Genomic DNA, 20,928 nt, shown 5'->3' with positions numbered 1-20,928 from the left:
CAGACAGATAGAATCAGACAGACAATCAGACAGATAGATAGATAGAATCAGACAGATAGATAGATAGATAGGTAGGTAGACTCAGACAGACAGGCAGACAGATAGATAGATAGAATCAGACAGACACCCTTCAAATAAGACAGCACTATCAATTTTTGGAGACGTGAGCGTCACGTTGTGGAATCGGACATCCGGAAGCCCTGGACTGCTGCACCCCCCTGCCCTCCACTGCCCTCCTCCTCCTCCCCTCGCTCCTCTCTTTCTTTCCCACCCAGTCCGTCACTGTCACACAGTCCAGGTGGCAGATCGCACTGCGGCCGTAGGATGGAGCATCTCATCTCCAGCAGCAACACATGGCCAGCGGAGCTTGGAGCTGCTGCTGCTGCTGCTGTTGTTGCGCGCCACGGCTGCACTAGCCGCTGCTGAAGACACCACCCACCCTCTACAGCGGAGAGAGAGAGAGAGAGGAGACGACACCCTGCCATCCACTCTCCTGGACCTCACATAAACGGATTTATCTGTTCAAACTTCATCCTCTTTTTTTTACACGTTATCTACAGTTTTTTTTTTCTAAACCGCAAGAGTGCAGCACAAGTGGTGTTCAATGCGCAACCATGCTCATCATCTCCTCTCGCAGTGCGCTGCTGTCCGTCTACTACCCGCAGATTTTCCTCATCCTCACCAGCGGAAGCTACCTGTAGGTTTTTTGTTTGTTTGTTTATAATGCACTTCATCGATTTAATCACAAGTCCGGTTGACTTTCAGCTCACCTGACACGTGCACTTTGATTGTTCCTTGTGCGCAAAATGAAATGGTCAATTACGCACCGGTGAAATTGGACAGTCGAGTCAGAACGAGTTAGAAAGTATTAAAAACGGTCGCTGCTGGGTTTATTTTCAAGTCGTGAGAGTTTGACGTGTTTATAATATTACTAATTAACAGCTGTATTATGATTTTTTTTTTCTATTCGTCGTGGTTGCACTTGGGGCAGAGATTATGTTTGGAAAGGGGAAATATGGAATAATGGATTATCCAGTCAGTCAAAACTTTGCTTGGACGTGCGTCAATGTATGTCGCTCAATCATTTACATTTTTATTCCATGACGGAATCTCAGTCTATACGGGAAGGAGAGCTGCAGACTGTTCCCATTATTAGAGCAGTTTTATGTCACCATCGTGCCATAAATCGACATTTGGGGGGGAATGAAGCCAAAAATGTAATCTCTATGATTTTTATATCTTCTCGATGATGAGGTAACCTGCTCTGATGGATTTACACATTAAAGCAGAGCCACTGGAAGCACCTGGTCGGACAAGTTTCAAGCAGCACATGGGATTGGGGGGGGGGGGGGGGTTGATATTGGACAGCCTCGTGGTTTGTCTATAGGAGCGGGAGCAATGTAATGAGCTTTACTATGACATTAAAAGAGAGCCAGGCCTTCACAAAGGGGAATGATTGCTGCACCATACATGCCTCTCATTCATAACAAGGGCAGGTCCTGGAAACTAAAATAGCTGCGGTGGTTCATGTTTTCTGTAACAGGGGAGGGGAGGGGGGCAGAAATGACAGAAATGAACTGGGTTTAGTCCCATTTCTATAATTAACTATTGTTGTCTTTCATGTGTTGCGAAGGTCTGTTCAATTACACATGATGTGATCTGGGAAGAGGGTGAAGGATGCCGAGAATGTGCCTCTACTGCAATGTGTTCTTGTTTATACCTACTGTATATATATATATATATATATATCCATATTGTGTAGATATATATTTATATATATAATTCTAGACTGGCTGCACCAGTGAAATGGAGCAAAGAAGATCGATAAACTGAAAAACGATATATATATAATCAACGTCTTGGCATAAATAAGCGTATTTGTCCAGTCCCATGCAGATAATTAGTGTATTTAAATGTCTGTGGTTGGCAAAATGAGTTAACTATGGACAATAATTACCTCTATGCCATGTTTACAGCCCCTTTGTCATTTTAATTTATTCATAATTTGTCTATATATACAGTATATATTATATTTGCTTGACCTTGAAGTTTGCCACCAGTTCTCTATGTTAAGAGAATTCTTTTTTTTATTCTGTCTGTAGTGTATTGTTTTTATAGCATCAGTTATTGATGTCCTTTGTTGTTTTTCTTGTTAACTTGTTTGTGCAGTGCAGGGTTGTTCTGCGGGAGCACCCTCACTTTCATTGTACCTACACAGTACAACGACAATAAAGGCTTTTCTATTCTAATACTAATAAAATCTTTTTAATCAACTGACAGACATCTAAAATGTCTAGAAGTTGCAAATTTGAGTTGAATAACAGCCGAAAAAAAGCTCAACTAAATCAAACTACTGAAGGAGGCAGGTGCATTTTTTGTCTCCATCTCTCCTCCCCAGACAGGATTGTTATCTCTTTCCTTGTGTGTTCCTCGCAGGGCACTGTCCTCTGTGGTGGCCCTGGGTGCAAACATTATCTGCAACAAGATACCGGGATTGGCCCCCCGTCAGCGGGCCCTCTGTCAGACTCGGCCCGACGCCATCATCGTCATCGGTGAGGGCGCCCAGCTGGGAATCAACGAGTGTCAGTACCAGTTTCGCTACGGCCGATGGAACTGCTCGGCTCTGGGCGAGAGGACGGTCTTTGGACAAGAGCTGAGAGTAGGTCAGTCTGTGTGATACTCAGATTCTTCACATTTCTTTATGTGTGATGGTAAAAAAAAAAACAACAAAAAAACATTGCATACTGCAGTACAGTATAAATATTGGACTAATATGTTTAGCTTTGATTAAATCAGTGGCTACGATTTGCAAATTGAGAGATTGAAGTGCTTGGTCACGCATGGTCCGGCACACTGGCTGTGAGAATAACATGTTTGTGTCATCAGATTTGCCCATCCCTGCTTTCAATGTAAGTATTGTGGGGTAATCTGTCATTTTGAACTGTAAAGAATTGACTAGAATTGAAAAAAACAAACAAAAAAATTCAACTTCATGGCCAGAGTCTTAAATGCCAAAGTTTTGCCGCCTTTACCGGCTGCATATGGACGCCAGTAGATGTCAAAATGTGTCGCTGCATTGGGGCGACGAAGCCTTTCTTTACTCACGGGCTCCTCCAAATGCAGCCTACTTCTGACTACTTGCCCCTAAGGCTCCAGCAGAAGGAACCCTCGCACCGACAATTTTATTGTGCGCTGAAAACAATCACTTTGTTTACAGTTATATTTAATTTAAAGCTCCAGTGTGTAACGTCTGACGCTGCTAGCCTCTTTGCTCCGGAACAAGCGGAGCAAGACTCTGAAGGTATTTTTTATGATAGTTCCTCAGTGGTTACGATCAAAGCTGAAAGACGAGCAGCGATGAGGATTGGGAGGAAAACATTTAGTGGGTGTTTTTAAGTCAAGGGTGCCTTCCCAGTTCCCGCTACTTTCAGAATGATAGCCGCTCCGCTACGTTCGCCGCAGAAATATCGCCGGGGGGGCAACACGGCGCGTGGAGTCGGCAGGCTGAATCGGCAGCGTGTGAACTCAGCGGACAAATGTTTAAAAGTGTTCCAGTAAAGTAGAACGTTGTAGTTCTCTCAGTGGCACGGACGCAAAGCTAGAAGTCACATGCACGCGACGCAGACCTGAGGTGACATTCGAAATAATCTTGGACGGTCAAAGTCCGTTGCCAGTAGCCAGTTTCAATCTAATGTGGTCACTGCAGACCCTGAATTTAGACACAACTGAGTTATAAACCCAACTATTGTGTGGCCTCGTTTTGAAATCACAGCAGTCATCAGAGATGTGCTGTCGAGCTGCACAGCGTGGTGGAAATTTCATCACAATGCTTTGAATGTCCACCGATTTGGATATGGCACTCGGCCGCGTTGCCATTTCGATTCATCACACTTTTTGCGACGACTGGCCTCTGTCATCCTGGACACGAGCCTGTCTCCTCATCTGTCTTGCGTTGTCTTCAGACCTCCTCCGAATCTCTGCCCCGACCCAAGTGGCACGAAACAGGCTTCGAGATGGGTGGCAAGAGACTTTAAGTGAAGGCATTTTGTGTTGAAAAGCCCACATGCAACAACCACAAAGAACTCTCTGATTTGTTTGAGACACTAAAACGGAAAAAAAAAAAAAGAAGTCCAACACAAAAGGATTTGTTAGTGTCCCCCAAAGGAGGTTTAGCCTGTAATTGACGAGTGGAACATCACATGTGCTTGCAACACACTGTCACAGGCAAAGCAGTCCTAAATGGAGTGTGAAGACCTTCTTGTGAAGAAAGGTCTACGGCTTATCTGGGCGTGCCATCCATCGACTGAGAGGATTTATAACCGCAATCTGTAAATGCAGACACGAACACATCTCCCTGGTTTGAGGCCACTTTGTTGACCACTTTATTTCTCACAGAAGCCTGTTTGCTCCGACGTGAACCTCTCATTTAAATTGCATCTCAGTCCGAAATGTTTTGTTGCGGTCTTGCTGTGGGTTTGGATCCATGTTTAATCTAGCAGCTCTGGGAGCAATCACTTTCTACACAGGAGAGGGGCAGGCAGATGTCTGGATCCCTTTATTTCTTTTGTCAGAGGAAATGTGTCTTTTCTCTTGTGGTGTGCAAATGAGCACAAAGAGACACTTTGGTCTCGGCTTTCTACGCCGCGTCCTCTCCGTGAGCAGGGTTTTGGGCAAGATTAAAAAGAAAGATTAGACCTCATTAGATCTGTGTAAAAACCAATTTGAGGGCTGTAAATCAATAGTGTCAGATTCACTGGCATCGTCGCGGGGCTCCTCGAAAAGCGGCTGCCGCGCGGCTCTCGTGCCGCTCGTGTACCGTCCGCCACTCGGGTTTGATTGACCTGCCAGGCTTGTGAACTCATTAAGGACTGAGGGAGAACAGAGAGATTCATTCTAACCACTAATTGAAGTCAGCTCCAGCAGCTGGATGGCAACAATGGAACCCTGCATGCACGGCCGTACAATCAAAACAAATCACGGCACGAGGAGATGGCTGTTTGGCTATTGCATGCGCCCCGATGCCTTGAGAAACACTCCCCATACAATACATGTGAATGGGTCGCGGATTTCGGCTGATGAGAGACGACTTCAGAGTTTGTTATGAGTTATGGACTCGGGGAACCGCAGGCCCGACGGTTTCAGCGGGTGAGTTTGTCAGGGTTGGAAGGGAGCCATTAGAATCGCCTCTACCAGAGACGCCATGCATTAATATTCTGGGCTATTGAGAAGAACAAAGGCCCAGCATTATCCTGATTGGAGAGGGGGATATCCCGTTACCAATTGTTGTGCCAATAAATTCATTTCCCCCACCATAAATATAAATGTGTTTACTCTGAAGTTCAAATGGTGACGGACAAAAGCACAATCTCGGCGAGGACTGGCCACAGATTATTTCAACATTCGCCGTAATAGCGGCTAAGACGCACACGGAGTGACACTCAAGCCGTGTGAGAAATTCCATTGATGAAAAACAAGAAGACACTGCGAGACGGGCACAAGTGCTGATGCAGAGAGAGCTGCTGCTGCAGTCCGCCAGCAGATGTCACTTGTGTTTTCTTTACCGCTCTCGCTATAGTTTTCACTGTGACAAGTCCACTGATGCAGACCAGAGATATGGAACAAGACGGGGGAAGAAAAACATCTGAGATATTATGAGATTAGAAACATGTGCAAAGGAGAAGTACAATCTGTTACTACGCTGGGATATGTATTTAAATAAAGGGAAAGTGAGATTAATGTTGCTGAGGCTTCCTCAAGTGGCGATGAAGCGGAGATAATTGAGTGGCAGATATTTATTTATATATACTGTGCATCATAAAACAAAGGGGTTCACTGAGTATATTAGTAGGGCTGCAATGATTATTCGATTAGTGTGTTATTATAGTATATATTTTAGACGGATTCATTGGTTTAACAATTAAAACAATTTGGTTAAATTGTGGAAACATCTTTTAATGATGCCATACTCTTTACCCATTGTGGGTATAATACTCAGTACTACTCGTTAGCCAGTGTGTCTTTTGTTTTTCCATGTGTCACTTATGGATCATGACTGCTGCGCATTCTGTCCGTGAAACTCTTCCCCATAAAGTGCAAACACGCAGGACAAGACCAAACACCTTCCCATGATCCCACGCTGTCTTCTGACATCATCAATCTCACTCTTTTGCCGCTAAAAGAAAAGACACACCGCGTGTTCAAGCACTGCCTTGATGTGACGGAACAACACGAGCGGTCGCCCCCCGTAAAAAGAAGTCCCGCCTGAAAATAATCAACCACTGTTTAACAGCACGCTACATTTTGAATATTTTTCAAAATATGTTTATCAACTGTGTAGAACGGGGTGTCAAACATACGGCCCGCGGCACAGAACCGGCCCACCAGAGGGTCCTATCCGGCCCGCAGGATGGATTCGTCAAAATTGGATGTCAAATATTATACTTTATTTTTTAGTTCCAGATACATGTAACTAAATGTTTGTGCCTTTATAGGATCCACTGTGCTCGGTAGGTTGTAATGCACATAATATTTCCGAAATTGCACTTGTTTTTCTCAAGAAATGTCATGTTTTGTGCAAGATACTTCATTGAATGTAAAACAAAGGGAAAACATTCAGAGTTCTTGTTATTCATTGGTTATTATGCTATTTTTTTACTGGTCCGGCCCCACTTACTAACCCCGCCGGATGTGGCCCCCTGAACTATAATGAGTTTGTCTCCCTTGGTGTAGAAGTTGTGGCAGATGAAATTTGTGCTTTCATCCATCCGTCTTTTACCCTTTTATCCTCCACATGAGGATCGCGGGGGGGCTGACATAGGGAGAAAGGCGGGGTACACCCTGGACAGATCGCCAGTCCATTGCAGGGCCACATAGAGACTGCAACAACCATTCACCCTCACGGTCAATTTGGAGCGTCTCATTTAACGAATGGGAGGAAACCGGAAAACCCGGATTAAACCCACACATACAGGGGAGAACAGGCAAACTCCATGCAGAAAGGCCCTCGTTCTGACCGGGTCTCGAACCCCGGTCTTCTTGCTGCAAAGGCAAGCGTGCTAACCACTATACCGATTTTAAAAAACATTTAAAATATAGCACGATATCACATACAGATTCAGAGTCAGAATAAGAACTCTCTCCCTTTTAAATTGAAGTCAACGCAGCAGACGTTGTGATGTTCGGGTCTCTTGTGTGAGTCAAACTCCAGAAATGTTGGATCCTAACTTTCCCATTGTGCAACCGAGTGGCATCTTTCATTTGATGACCACTGCCTCAATAACCATGTCCACTTATTTCAAACCCGACATCCACAGTTTATACAACACTGTTAAGTTTCCAGCCAAGAAAACATTGTACAACTGTTTTCACAGGCTGGGAATCCTGCTCGTGCCATAACTGCAAAACTGAGAGACAAGTATGCAGTTCTTGTTCCTCTTATGATGGGACGACCGCGATGACTGAACTTTTTTTAGAAACGATTGCAGTGATTTTTATGACGCGACATATTAGCCGGGAATGCTATCGTTGCCCTGTTGTCTCTATTTATTCAGATTCCTCTCTATTCTCTTTAGGCAGCAGGGAGGCAGCATTCACATACGCCATCACTGCAGCCGGTGTGGCGCACGCAGTGACCGCAGCCTGCAGTCAAGGCAACCTGAGCTACTGCGGCTGTGACCGCGAAAAGCAGGGCTACCACGACCAAGAGGAGGGCTGGAAGTGGGGAGGCTGCTCCGCCGACGTCAAGTACGGCGTGGAGTTCTCGCGGCGCTTCGTGGACGCCCGAGAGATCAAGAAAAACGCCCGGCGGCTGATGAACCTGCATAACAATGAGGCAGGACGAAAGGTAACACAGTCGGCCGACTGTGAAACACTGACGTTTCACTGTTTTCACATCAACGTCAAGCTCGGCCCCAATGGAAAACACCTGTCAATTTTGTCATCTGAAAATGTTTGCGTGGCATTATAACACAAATCTGGTTCCCAGTCAAACCACAATGTAACTCCATACGCACATGGTTGCACAAAAGCTCTGGTCAGTTTTCTCGGCCTGTCACGCTATTTTGTGGTCTGAGGAAAGGTAAAGTTAATTAGAGACTCCAGTTATGGGGTATAAGTTATTTTCTCCAGGTTTCTGACATTAAGTTGGCTTACTGGTTAGTGTGCTGAAAAGTTGACGTGCCTGCAGAAAACCCAGCTTATGAGCAGGGGGCTGTATTTTAAAGCTGCAGTGTGAAACTTTTGTTGTTGTTATTCTGGCTCGGTGACATCTTCATAAACAGAAACCATGCAATGTTACGCGTATGTCGCGCCCTTCGTCTGTAAAGGCACATTTATACGGGTCCGGTAAAGGCACATTATACCTAGCCTGAATGTGCCTTTACGCAAAAGACGGAGACGGATGGCAACTTTGTCCGTACTTTGCGTTTATTTGAACGAAACGGAGCAATATCACCGGAAATCGCGGGGGCAGTATAGAGTCCACACTATACTGTATAGAAAATAGAATAGAAAAATGAAAAGAAGCAACCTCCAGTTACAGCGAAAGAACTGGAAAACTGGTTCATCCCTGCAGCCAGAAAACAGAGAGTAACTGCCAGGCACCCGGCTTCACTCAGTGGCACGCTGTGGTTTTAAATCGAGGGGCTATCCGGTGAAGCAAGCTGTCAAAAGTCATCATCATCGATCTCTCGCATCGACAACACCAACAAGTAATTTCCTTATTTGCGGGACGTCTTACATTCAGACGTCTAACATTCCACCGCCGCGAAATCCACACACTTTTCAGTCTATTTCATATCAAGCACAATAAAAAAATGCAACTTATGTACTCAGCACTGCCCTCTAGAGGAAGTACTGTGTAAACGAACGTCCATACCAACACAAAAGAGGCATGTAGAGTAGTGACAGAGGGGACGTTTGGGACGTAAAACGGACCAAAAAAGGAGTATAAGTGGGCCTTAAAGTGATACTATGGGACCTGACTGAGGGAGTGTTTGTGTGTATACAGCTGCAGTGCAGGGGCGGGTGGGGTCAAGAAGCATCAAATCGCTGAACAACCTGCTCCAATCTGTTTGCGGCAGTCTCCCCTTTACTAGCGCAACATTGGCTATGAGACTGCATTTGAACATAAGTGTGTTTGTATAGGGGTAAAATTGCTTTAAAGTTTTAAAAATAAAAGGTCCTTTATATAATTTAGGTACAAGCAGACATGTGGAAGAGAATAACACGAGAGTCTCGTCTACTCAACACTGAGCTAACCTGTACTGTCCGTCTCTGTGTCTAGATCCTCGAGGAGAGGATGAAGCTCGAGTGCAAGTGTCACGGTGTCTCCGGCTCATGCACCACTAAGACCTGCTGGATCACTCTGCCCAAGTTCAGAGAGATCGGCTACCTGCTGAAGGAGCGCTACAGTGAAGCGGTTCAAGTAGAGCCCGTCCGGGCGTCTCGGCTCCGCCAGCCTTCCTTCCTGCGTCTCAAAGAGGCCCGGGGCTACCAGAAGCCCACGGACACAGACCTGGTCTACCTGGAGCGCTCGCCCAACTACTGTGAGGAGGACACGGCTACAGGAAGCACAGGGACACGAGGCAGGCTGTGCAACGGCACCTCCACCCACACGGACAGCTGTAACGTGATGTGCTGCGGCCGGGGTTACAACACGCACCATTACACGCGCGTCTGGCAGTGCAACTGCAAGTTCCACTGGTGCTGTTTTGTGAAGTGCAACACATGCAGTGAGAAGTCCGAGGTTTTCACCTGCAAGTAGGGAACAAGCAAGTTGGACGGTATGGACAGGAGGAGAGGGGGGGGGGGAACTGGCAGAACTGGATTAGAAGGTACGAGGATATGATAAAAGTGGACTTTTGAAGTATTTATTCAACATTTTGCACATTGTGACAGCCTATTTGGAAATCTTTAAAGAACAGAAAGTTGGCCGTGGGATGGAACAAAAGAGTCTGGAGAGTTATGAGGAAAAACAGTCACTCGGCATCTCGGAAAAGCACGCTTGACGGCGCGAAGCTGTGACGTGACACGAAACAAGTTGCGGGTCGAAGGGACTCGGAGCTCACACGTGACAGAGATTCCGCACAAGAGGGCAAAAAAGCTGCAGAATACGGTTGGCTCACGAGAGGACTGGATACATGCTAAGTGGAGACAAAGTGCATTGGACTGCCATGAAAGACGAGAGGCTCCCGTTGAACGTTTTTCACTGTACACTCACACTGTATTCTGTTTGAACACTGAAAATAAAAAAAAACAAAAACAAAAACAAAATTATTTATGTAAAAGTATCAAAACTTTCAGTCTTAAAAGGACGGAGAGCAAATTCAATTCAAGGTCTAGGTGACATTTTTTTTTTACTCACTTCACAGCTTTTTTCTCTCATCCACATTATCAGTGGTCCGTGAGGTACTTTCGCTACGTATTATTTTTCTTTTGCACTCACATAGTCTTCCTGTTTCTTCATTGGATATTACTAATTGGGGGGGGTGGGGCTGGTGCTATCGGGTGCTGTTGCTGAAACTCTCTCTCATGGACATATTCCCACCAGGGGCCAGACCCTTTGTTACACCAAGAGCCAAAGAGGCAGAAACCACTGACATACTATTTAAAGTATCCAACTTGTCAGTTTCAGCAGCACTTAAACTCCTGACTGTGTTCATTGTTTTGTTTTTGGAGGGCTCTTAACTTCTGAGAAAAGCATGTAAGCCTCAGTGGAACTCCATAGAGGTGCAATCAGGTTCAGATGCATCCAACATTCCCATGAACGGCGGAGACGTGGAATTCCACAGCGTGGCCTCTGCTTACACAAGGCCTTCCAGCGCGGTTTAGGCCTGCCTGGGTGGATGGCATGTGCCATAACCACACTGAAAGGGGTACGGGAGCATCAAAGGCCTTTAAAGTTATTTTTGGAAAGCACCCTTAATGTATTCAGAAATGTTTATTTAGGCTTTATATAACTTACAAAACAATTTGAAGAGTATATTTTTATATGAGGAACGTGGCACTTTATGTCATTTATCGGTGGAAAACAAAGTCGCAATTATTTACCAGTGTTTTCTTATGTCATTGTATGCAGATTTGAGAGCTATAACTTATTTGGAATGTATGTCTTTGATCAAAAGTTCAAAAAAAAGTGTAAATACTCGTTGTGTTCTATCCAAGTAGCCCAGATTGTCCATTTCGGTTCTTTCTGATCTTTCATAAATCAATGTCACTCTTCAGTGGGAACCAGGTAACCTGGTGGACGCTGTTGAATGACACAATAGTACATTGGAATTTAGAGAATTGACATTTCTGTGTTTCCATTTGTTTAAATTGTTCTTTCAGTAACAAGGAGCGACTCGATGCTTCCAAAAAGTGTAGTTATGACATGAAATACAGCTAATTATCAAAGTGAATTGTTCACTCACAAACATGGACAGTTTTTTTTTCCTTTTTTATCAATAAAACCTGAGTATCCTTTTCATGCCTCTTGAATTTTATGTCAAATCTGGCCTTTATTGGCTTCATTAAAATCATTACAAAAAAACCTGTTTGTCACACACAATTCTTTATTAGGCATTAAATAAACATATCATTTGACTGAAACTTGAAAATGACTTCTTTTTTTCTTTTTTTTACCCTGAAGAAGTATTTTTGCTTTAAAGGTAATTTATCAAACCAGAAGGCACAAAGACAACAACTAAAAGAAGCCTACAGAATAAAACGCTGATGTGGGAAACAAGAATTTATAATCTCCACTGCTGTGGTGCTAATGTGTTAGGGAGGTGAACAGACGACCGTGGTCATGCCACCTCATTCAGCACGACTGACTCACACAGCCTCTTTCCTGTGGGGCTGAAAAGCATTGCAGCCAGCCAGTCGAGCGCGAGTAACAGCTGTTTTGTTAGCCGCCTGAAATCCTAGGGACCGGAACCACATAAGCTCCCTCCACTATGCCGGCGGATTGAGGGGAGAGTCGAGTCGATTGTTTCAATACATTTTGTCATTAAAAATCAGAGGCAGAGCAAACAGGGTGGAGCAGGGTGTGGACAGGACTGAAAAGCACGGCATTGTTGAGGTGTCAGGATTATTCAGCTTATCCAGCGATAGCAGGAGCAGAGAGGGATGTCATTCTGCAAACTAATGCTTCTGCTCTGGTTCACTACTCACTCACTCACTCATTAATTCATGCACTCACTCTTCGGACGCAGACTTTTAGTATACTCTCATCTATCGATTAATGACCCGCAGTCACTTAAGCAGCACACACACGCACACACACACAAAGCTACAGCTTAAGAGGAAGTATGGTAAACACTATATAGTAGAAAAGTCTTTGCACTCTAGAAAATATAAATAAAGCATGCTCAAAAGAGAAGAGAGGCAGTCAAAGAGGTAAATCATAAACTCAGTGAACCGAGTTTAAAGACGGTTAGTGATTGATGATGCATGCCATCAGCGCTCACACCTTATTTACCTACAGGATCAAAGCAGGATAGAGATAGAGGATTAAAAGTGATGAAGATGAAGGATAAGATTCAATAAGTTGAGTATAAAACTCATTATTGGAATAACCGCAACATTACACCTCTCAGTGTACAGCCTGCCAGAGATTATCATTAGTAGAAGACCTTAATACTAACGGCGTTGCAAAAGCAAGCAGAGACACAGTGATTACCTCACACTTTTACTGAGCGTTGTTTAAATGACTGTGCATTACATGCATAGTTTGTTAGTTACTGCATTCTGCACTTTGGCCCTTAGACTATAATACGACTAATGACTATTACTATGTTACTTAAGATCGGAGGATATTTTAAGCATTTTGGAAGAGGAAAATAAGCCTTTGTTCCTCTGGCAAAGGCAGCACAGTTTAATAAGGTAAGGTGGTAAGGAGGTTTGATTACGTCATGTTTTTTTTTTTGGTCATTCTGTTTCACGGCTGCTGCAGAAGTCACTACAAGGCTGGAATTAAACAAAGGGAAAAGCCAAGATACTGTGGTGCTCTTTGTTTTTGGGATTAAACCACAAAGCACTACACTTGCCAAATGTTACCAGCATGAGTTTGCCTGTACTTTTTGGGCTTTTGTGAGTCAAGTATTCCGATAGGTCTATCTGAGCAGCATAGGTTACATTGCAATAGTTGAAAAGTATTAACTCTTCTACGGATACATCTTATTTAAAAAGTGTTACTTAGTTTACTATATCTGTGATGTACGGCCATTTTGTTTCCTGTTTGATAGAGGAAGAGACATTTACCTGCAGAGGAAGCTTAATACTGTATGCACTTGTTAACATTAGAGTACATGTTCACACAAGAAGGCGCACATGTACTTTATTCCCTTCTCAACAATAACTTCACTTGAAAACCTGCTAGTGGGTTGAGGATCTCACTTTCTCCTGGCTGCATCTCCGAGGCATCTATGAGTCTTTCCTCACAGTTTTGAGCAGCAAGCTTCCGTCTCGTTCCTCCACCAGGAAACCCAGTTCTCTGAGAGCAGAGTAGTCAGCGGGGCCACGGCGTTCCATCTCAGCCACCAGCTGCTGGTTCTGCCGGTTGTTTTCCAGGAGGTTCCTGATGGCAAAGATGGACCACTGGCTGATGACTAGAGGCATCCAGTTAAGGACAGCAACATCAGAAATTCACAGAAATATGTATGTGGTGATTCAAATGCACTGACTAATTCCATTGCAGTTGCTTTCCTTTACCTAAGATTGCAGAGTGTGCATAAAAAAAACAAAACATAAAAGAGGTAATTCAGAATGGAAGGTGATCCAGGCACTTAAAAGGCCTTCATTCTAATGGCTACGTCAACTTAAGAAGAGCTAACATGTGTCAACCAGTGGCCTTTGTCAGGGCTACATTCCAAGTGTCACAATGAAATCTGAACAACAATGACACGTGATCAAACAAAGGATACATGGGTTGTTGCTGTCTATGTTGCAGTTGTCCAAGATGAGAGGAATGCCTTCCACTTCTCTCACCTGAAAAAAAACAAATTCATTGAGATGTCAGAGAAATTAATGACATTGATGGATCAGTTTGAATAACATCTGGAAGTGCTGACATTTTCTCAAACAGTCATGAAACATTGGCCCAGTTCTATCTATCTATCTATCTATCTATCTTGGCTTAATAAAGTCTAATTTCCACAAAGTCATTATTGTATTTGTATACAATGACCCAAAGTAAGTATCCTACATAAACTTGGGACACAAATTATAAAATTCTAAATAGAAAATGTTTCTAATTTTGTGAGTCTTCTTTCAAAGCAACTGTCAAAAGAAGTAACAATAGCAGCAATAGGTTTTTCTTTCTGTCTGATGTCCATGCTTCCTGTGGTCTGACAAAGCAAACATGCCACAAGCACAGACTGACTTCCCATTCTCAGAGAAATAAGAGTATAGGTCTCATCAGTACCATTTAAATCTTCCATAACATTTCAGTAAATGGAGCATTTGGTCGAGCGACAGACTCGCCAGCTATTGTTGTTTGAAGAAAAAAACAAAGGGCAAGCTCAATATGGAAGGAAATGCATTCAACCCAAGTATCGTGTCCACACTAAAGCAACAGTGTGGTTGTGGGTTCGAGTCTGGGATTGTCACAACACGGTGATCTGCTCTGTGTCATTGCTTACTGTTGCTTTTCTCTCACCATTGTGGCACCTGTAGGAGCTCCAGAGCGCCACCAAGCAGCAGAGCTTTGGAAAATGGAGATGCCATTTCAGTTGTCAAAGAAACAAAGTTGCTATCACAAGCACCCAGGTCTGCATTTTCCATTTTTTTATGTCCAAACTCATGAAGAGTTGAATGACAAGTGACTGGGCCTTGACTTCGACTCAGTACATGCAGTTCAGTGCTTTGCATGCACATCTTAAATTTCTCCCAAAGGTGAAGAGAATGACATTTGGTTTACTGGAAGAGATCTTAGTGAAAACAGATATGGGGCGATTTCTGACCACTGACAGACCACAGATCAGCATCCATAAATATTATAGAGAGGCCAACTGAGGGTGGCCATCCCACAAGCATTCCACAAATCTGTTTCTATTAAGTAGGACTGAGTCTATAATGGGCCATAGATAGAGGCCAACTCCTCCCCATCCACATCATTATTTATCTCTTTTTTTATGTTAATAGTGGGATGCTGACAGACGGAGACAAAGTGATAAAATCATGACGGAGGGAATGTTTCATATTTCAGCACAAAACCAAGCTGTTGTGTTGAAAGAACTCGTAAGCTTGCAGTCGCGAGAACACTCGGCCTCATGCACCATTAGATATTACACTTTGTGCACTCCTCACTTATTCCCAGCCCTAGGGAAATAATGTGGTTTGATACAACAGTACATTACTAGAACCTGCACTCTGAAAAAGATTATTATTACCTCCACCAAGGACATTATGTTTTCATTGCAGTCCGTCTGTCTGTCTGTCTGAAGGATTTGTCAAAAACTAAATGGTTTTCTATGAAATGTAGTTGGATGATGGGTGGAGCGTGACCATTGAATTCTGGAGTGGATCTGGATAAACGGGCGGATCCAAGAATTTTTTCCTCTTTATTTAAAATGGTGAGTCAGGGTGTTGGCCTTGTCAGACGTTTGTGCTCATCGAGTGTTCTTCTGGTTTAGTGCGGAGGTACTTCCGTCAAAGCGAAACCAGGAGGGCCTCCCTGACCTCTCATTGTGCTCTTGATATTGGACCCAATTGTGCTTTAATGAAGAAATTACTCTTAAGGACCTATATATATTTCAGTTCTGTCAAATAAATGTTTTCCTTCCTGCCAGAGTTATAATACATCTTAAATTGACAACAGCCTCAGTATTAAGTTACTGACTATAATCTAGACTATAAAGTGTCAGAAAACCCTAGAAAATGTCCAAAGCCCAAATACGCTTCTTCTTCTTCTTCCCATTGTCTTGGCCTTGTTCACTAAATTAGCTTATACCTAATAACAAGAAACTGTGTCTCCCAAGTGCAGTATGGATTTGGGATATATGCGTATGTTCAACTTTAAGCATATTCATTTGCGACTACTCATGTAACCCTATCATCTGCATTTTTGTCAATCAGTCAATTCAACATACCTTGTTCTGGTTGTTAGTGTTACTGTGACAGAGGTTTCCTATCAGCCGGACGAGGTGGGCCTTGAAGCTGATAACAGGGGAATGTGAGGAAGAGTCTCCATCGCCACTTAAGGAGGAGAAGTTCTGAGCAGGGCTGAAAATATTCTTACTGGCCTTCCCTACGGCGTGCACCTGCTGAAGGAGCTCTGTGGGGGAAAGCAAGGGTTGAGGAAATGGTGGAAAAGACATTTAAATGACCAAAGCTAAAATTTGAGCGAATGCATGTTGGTTCACTATATGATTTAATGAGAATCTGGAGAGTAGGTGAGTGCGTTTTCATTTACCAACGGTGGATACTAGAAGGTCGGGGTGGTCCTGTAGGAACATGAACTGCCTGTGGTCTGAGGTCATCTCACACAAAACATCCAGCAGACTGATCACTGTCAGTGCCTCCTGCAGGACCTACAGGGGATTACAACCAGCAGGTGTCGTTCAAAAAATGCTCTTTGGCAGTGCATGTTTGTCTATGACCTATGAAAAAAGCAAGAACATTACCAATAAGAAAAAACGATAATGCTTCACATACAGTAAAGGTCCAGTGTGTAATAATTAGAAGAGTTCAAGCCTTTTACATGCACTTTAGAACTCCACCATCATGTTTTAGAGCAGAAGCTCTTCAAAAGAAGAATGGCTTCATCCACTTAAACCCAAAAACCAACAACAAAGAAAGAGTAAATGGGTTGCCATAGTCTGCCACAGTTCCCTGATGAGCATGGCAGAGGGAGGTGTGAGTGGAGGAGTTCACCATTTGTTGCACTATGCAGTCTCACATTCAGATTTCATAAATTCGTTCACACTGGACCTTTAAATCAGACTCAGTAGACCTGTTTTTATGACTTTCTGTACCTCCTCACTGGACGTAGAACCAGTGGCAAGTGTAAGCACAGCTCCACAACCGTTTTTGAAGCAATTTGCCAGAAAACGAGCCACACTGGGTGGAATGCCACACTCCTCTGGGTCTTCCTCTCTTAGCTGAGCAAAGAGCAGCTCTAGCAATGTAACCCTGTAATGTAATCACAATGTAATCATAAATACATAAGACACATTTGAGCTTCTGATCGTGATCTGTGACAAGTCGCACTAACATTTTTTGCCTTTTTCACTGTTTTGCAGAATCAGAAACCACTAACATCACAGATCTGGATTGAGAAAGGTTCTCTAATAGAGAAATGACAAGACTGTCTCTTAGCATGTCAGTTTCAGTGATAAATATCAGTTCATTATGAAATATCTTCATCTTCCTGCAGCTGTATGGAACTGTAGTAAAAGTAAAGTACCTTTCATGGTGAGACATCATTGAGTACATGTTCTCCACCAGAGCTGAAGATTTGAGGAAATGTTGAGTTGCAATGAGAACCCTGTAAATTCATACAAATACCACGTTAAAAGCTTAACTAGTAACAGAACATTGATAGAAGTCAGTTGATGACAACTTATAACTCTTTAAATAAACTAATAATTGCTTTACACACTTACGTCCAATCCAGGTCAGGCTGAGTTCTGCAGAGCTCCATCACTCTGAGAGCCAGCTGAATGTTCTCTGAAAGCTCTTCCACCTTGGCTTCATCCAGACATGTGTGGAAAACCATAGAGGTGTAGTTCACTGTCTTCTCATCATCCACACTGAGCAGGTGCCTGCTCACACATGTTTGACTTCACTTATTACAAAAGTAAAAATTATCAATCAAGAATTAAATTACAATGGTTTTACAATCATAATTTCTGACATTGCTGTTATAAAATAGTGTTACAAACTTACAGGAGAAGATCTGGAAAGCTCAGCTGCCAAATGTCATCTTTACACATTTGGTTTCCCACAGCTAAATTACCAAGGAACTGGACCCCACAACGCAGAGCTGGACAACATGGGAAAATTCAAATAAACAGGTTAATAATCATATTGTTTATCCAAGATTATGACATTTTTTCTTAGGATAAATAACTTCCAACTTATGACTTACTTTCAAATATGCTATCTCTGCTTTCCAAACTTGTGGTGTGAAGGAAATTCAGAAGTTTAACTGACACATCAAGGAAACCAAGATTCCTGAATGAGAGAATTTGATCATTTTGAGTTAAGTGTATATTTATTTGCGTCTTTGCTTATTTCTTTGGTCGGATAAGTGATCGGCAGGTTGGCATAAAAAGGCAGATACATATAATGCAATTTTTGCAATGTTTATCTTGCTGAGACTGTGTCAAAGAAATTTTAAAATTTCTATGGTGATTCTTGGAAAGACTGTACAGCTGAAAGACCACCCTGTAGCTGAAGACCAGTATCTGTAGTCACCTGAGCAGGCTCTGATTGCGTGTGCTCTGAACGCAGGAGTTCCTCTGTGCTCTGAAGCATTCAGCAGCCAGCTGCAGTTGCAGGTTCACAGAATGCAGGTCCTCATCGGGTCCTCTGGCAGCCTGCAGCTCATCACTGAGCCTGGTCAGGACCTGCAGCAGCTGAGAGAACACCTGCTCCTCCACAGCCTCCCTGACAACACACAAGATGACCAACAAAAAGGAGAAAGATAACAATTAGCATTCTGTGCAATAGTTTCTTAAGATTATTTTCACAGTTAATCAATCAGATGAGACCACACAACATCAGTAACAGTACAACAATAAGGAAATAATGTTAATACAAAAATAAAACAAACCACAACAACAAGAACACATAGTCGGACTGCAATCTGTCACAGACACTTTTTGGAATACATGGCAAATACATCGGTATATCAAGAAATTGACATATACCCAATGCACTTATACCAGAATTTAATAACAATGAGAAATTTGTGAGGATGAATTTCAACTTAATGATGTGTAAATACGAGCATTTTCATCACACTGATGGCAGCCAATCAGCCAATAGTAAATTTCACTACCAAACGATTACCTAGATATTATAACTTTGGAAACAACATGTTATATGATTATTTATAAGAAGGCGAGTTATCATACAAAAGATAGATTTAAATAGTGCTGCATTATGCTTCAGTAATTGCAGTGACAGGAGCATCATTAATTGAAGTAGGTTCCACCTTTGCTTATTTATGATATGACTTGGCAAAAAGTCCCCTGTTAATGTAAATATCAACAGCAGCAATACAGTCACGTCGCTGAATAACAAAACTGCATTTGTTGATATAAAATAATTCAGATAAAGAACTATATACAGGAATAACTGAATAACAGTAAACCATGACTGCGGAGTGACAGTGCGTAGTTAACGGCGTTTGCACTTCATGCTAGTTTAGCCAACAAGCTAACAACCTCAGCTTCCGTGAAAAGCTGCGGTAAATGACGCTGTCCGCACCTGAAGTCCTTGTCCCGTAAGGCAGCCGTAAATGTTTTCAGAGCCTGCAGGTGCTCGGGACGGGGGTTTTCATTCAAAATGCCAGCGATAGACGCCGACATGTCCAGGTTGCTATTCATAAGAGCTTCCATGTTTAGCTGTCTTCATGAGTGTGGGTGGAACATCCGGCGTAATCTGCGCCGTGTTATTGGTTCAATCCGGGACGAGGGTGGAGTCAGAGCATGTGCTGCTGTTTTCACAGAGATAAAAAGCCTCGGATGGAGAATCACCGCAGCTACCACTTAAAGTAGGAAGGACTGGGATGAAGTTACTCATTTTGGGAATAAGTGAGTCAAGAAATGTATTTCAGTACAAAATTATTTCGATTGCCTTCACTTATCCTCTCTTCACGCTTCGTCATCAGCTCTATAATAAATGTCCATAATTTTTAGGAATGGCTCTTTGGCGTCTGATATGCGTTACCGATATCAAAAGCCCATCAACCAATACCGATACCAGTCCGATATAATCTCTTTCAGGGGTTGGAATCACAGGGTACGATAAAATATGTGATACATGGTCCACAATACCAATAATATCACAAAAAGAATGATTCTCTCATAGTCAGTGTATTTAAAGACAATCATAGAGTGATACATCACGATATCTGTCCAGATAAAGATAATAAGAGCTGAAACCTGAATTGCATAAACTAGGTTAAAAATGACTATATCAACACTCGAGAGAGAAAAAAACAAACAAAAAAAAAACACATCCAGCCTTTTATCATCCAACATTATCATCACTGGTTAAAACATCATCATCATTACTATATTTATATGCTCTACAGTTTTACACCCACTCATTTCTGAGATGGAAGATTTGTATGAGCTGCAGCTGCTTCTTCAATCAACTCGCCTTAAAACGATGTTTCACAAGGTTGGAATTGTCGAGCCATGCAAGGCAAGTTGTGGTACAATTGTTGCAGCTGCATCAAAGAAAGCCACAGGACAAATCCGCTCCGATTTCCATGTAGAGTGGTGAATTTTAGATTTCAATATTTTCCCCTGTAAACTTGTCCCTTGTGTTTTCACTGGCCAGGCACGGCACAGCAGCGGTGAAAGGCAGATCAACATGGAAGAGGGTAGATTATAAATGTAAGAGGTATCCATCTCAAGCAATTTGTCTGCTGTAAGGCGGGTATTCCAAAAACCAAACATTCCCATTATAGGATTCCCATTATTCATTCTTTTGAGCAGAATAACTGGAAATCTCCTCACAAACTGGAAGTGGTGTGCTCTGACGAGGAATCTGAAGAGTTGAGTTACAGGAAAGAACTGGACATCCCATTAGATTTTAGTTATTCTGTAAACCTCAGAATAACTAAACTGGTTTTGAGCTGCAGCGTTGGCACTTTCTGCAGCACAAAACACAACTGCAGTCTTTATTGTTCACAGATGGTGGTGGTGGCACAGCCTCGTGGTACAAAACACAGTCAATGTTGGGAGCAAGTCTGTAGGTGAATCCTTTTAT

At 42.9% G+C, this 20,928-nt stretch overlaps 2 protein-coding genes across 2 annotated transcripts; one reads left to right on the top strand and one right to left on the bottom strand.

The window, feature by feature from the left end:
- The first annotated feature begins 306 nt into the window (after positions 1–306).
- wnt7ba (wingless-type MMTV integration site family, member 7Ba) lies at positions 307–11,573 on the top strand. The gene is made up of 4 exons (XM_058625688.1): positions 307–697; positions 2,437–2,663; positions 7,572–7,843; positions 9,284–11,573. Exons 1-4 carry the CDS (start codon positions 615–617, stop codon positions 9,761–9,763), a joined length of 1,062 nt encoding a protein of 353 aa, XP_058481671.1. The 5' UTR covers positions 307–614; the 3' UTR covers positions 9,764–11,573.
- A 1,485-nt stretch (positions 11,574–13,058) lies between these two features.
- Positions 13,059–19,567, bottom strand: atxn10 (ataxin 10). The gene is made up of 11 exons (XM_058625687.1): positions 19,417–19,567; positions 18,400–18,591; positions 18,071–18,156; positions 17,869–17,965; positions 17,586–17,744; positions 17,387–17,467; positions 16,956–17,112; positions 16,394–16,511; positions 16,071–16,255; positions 13,905–13,968; positions 13,059–13,589 (listed from the first exon to the last, which is right to left on the bottom strand). Exons 1-11 carry the CDS (start codon positions 19,545–19,547, stop codon positions 13,405–13,407), a joined length of 1,455 nt encoding a protein of 484 aa, XP_058481670.1. The 5' UTR covers positions 19,548–19,567; the 3' UTR covers positions 13,059–13,404.
- Positions 19,568–20,928: the final 1,361 nt, after the last annotated feature.

The sequence above is a fragment of the Solea solea genome, chromosome 3 (assembly GCF_958295425.1).
Source record: "Solea solea chromosome 3, fSolSol10.1, whole genome shotgun sequence".
Lineage (NCBI taxonomy): Eukaryota > Metazoa > Chordata > Actinopteri > Pleuronectiformes > Soleidae > Solea > Solea solea.
The sequence above is the reverse complement of the archived record's forward strand: the minus strand, read 5'-3'. Positions and strand labels throughout refer to the sequence as shown.

Excerpts from the sequence above, each read along its gene's own strand:
- wnt7ba (XM_058625688.1), top strand. The coding sequence starts at position 615 with ATGCTCATCATCTCCTCTCGCAGTGCGCTGCTGTCCGTCTACTACCCG. Across the intron at positions 2,664-7,571 it reads TGGACAAGAGCTGAGAGTAG|GCAGCAGGGAGGCAGCATTC; the intron begins GTCAGTCTGTGT and ends TATTCTCTTTAG. Across the intron at positions 7,844-9,283 it reads ACAATGAGGCAGGACGAAAG|ATCCTCGAGGAGAGGATGAA; the intron begins GTAACACAGTCG and ends CTCTGTGTCTAG.
- atxn10 (XM_058625687.1), bottom strand. The coding sequence starts at position 19,547 with ATGGAAGCTCTTATGAATAGCAACCTGGACATGTCGGCGTCTATCGCT. Across the intron at positions 17,966-18,070 it reads CAGAGATAGCATATTTGAAA|CTCTGCGTTGTGGGGTCCAG; the intron begins GTAAGTCATAAG and ends CATGTTGTCCAG. Across the intron at positions 16,256-16,393 it reads CCTTCTAGTATCCACCGTTG|AGCTCCTTCAGCAGGTGCAC; the intron begins GTAAATGAAAAC and ends TTTCCCCCACAG.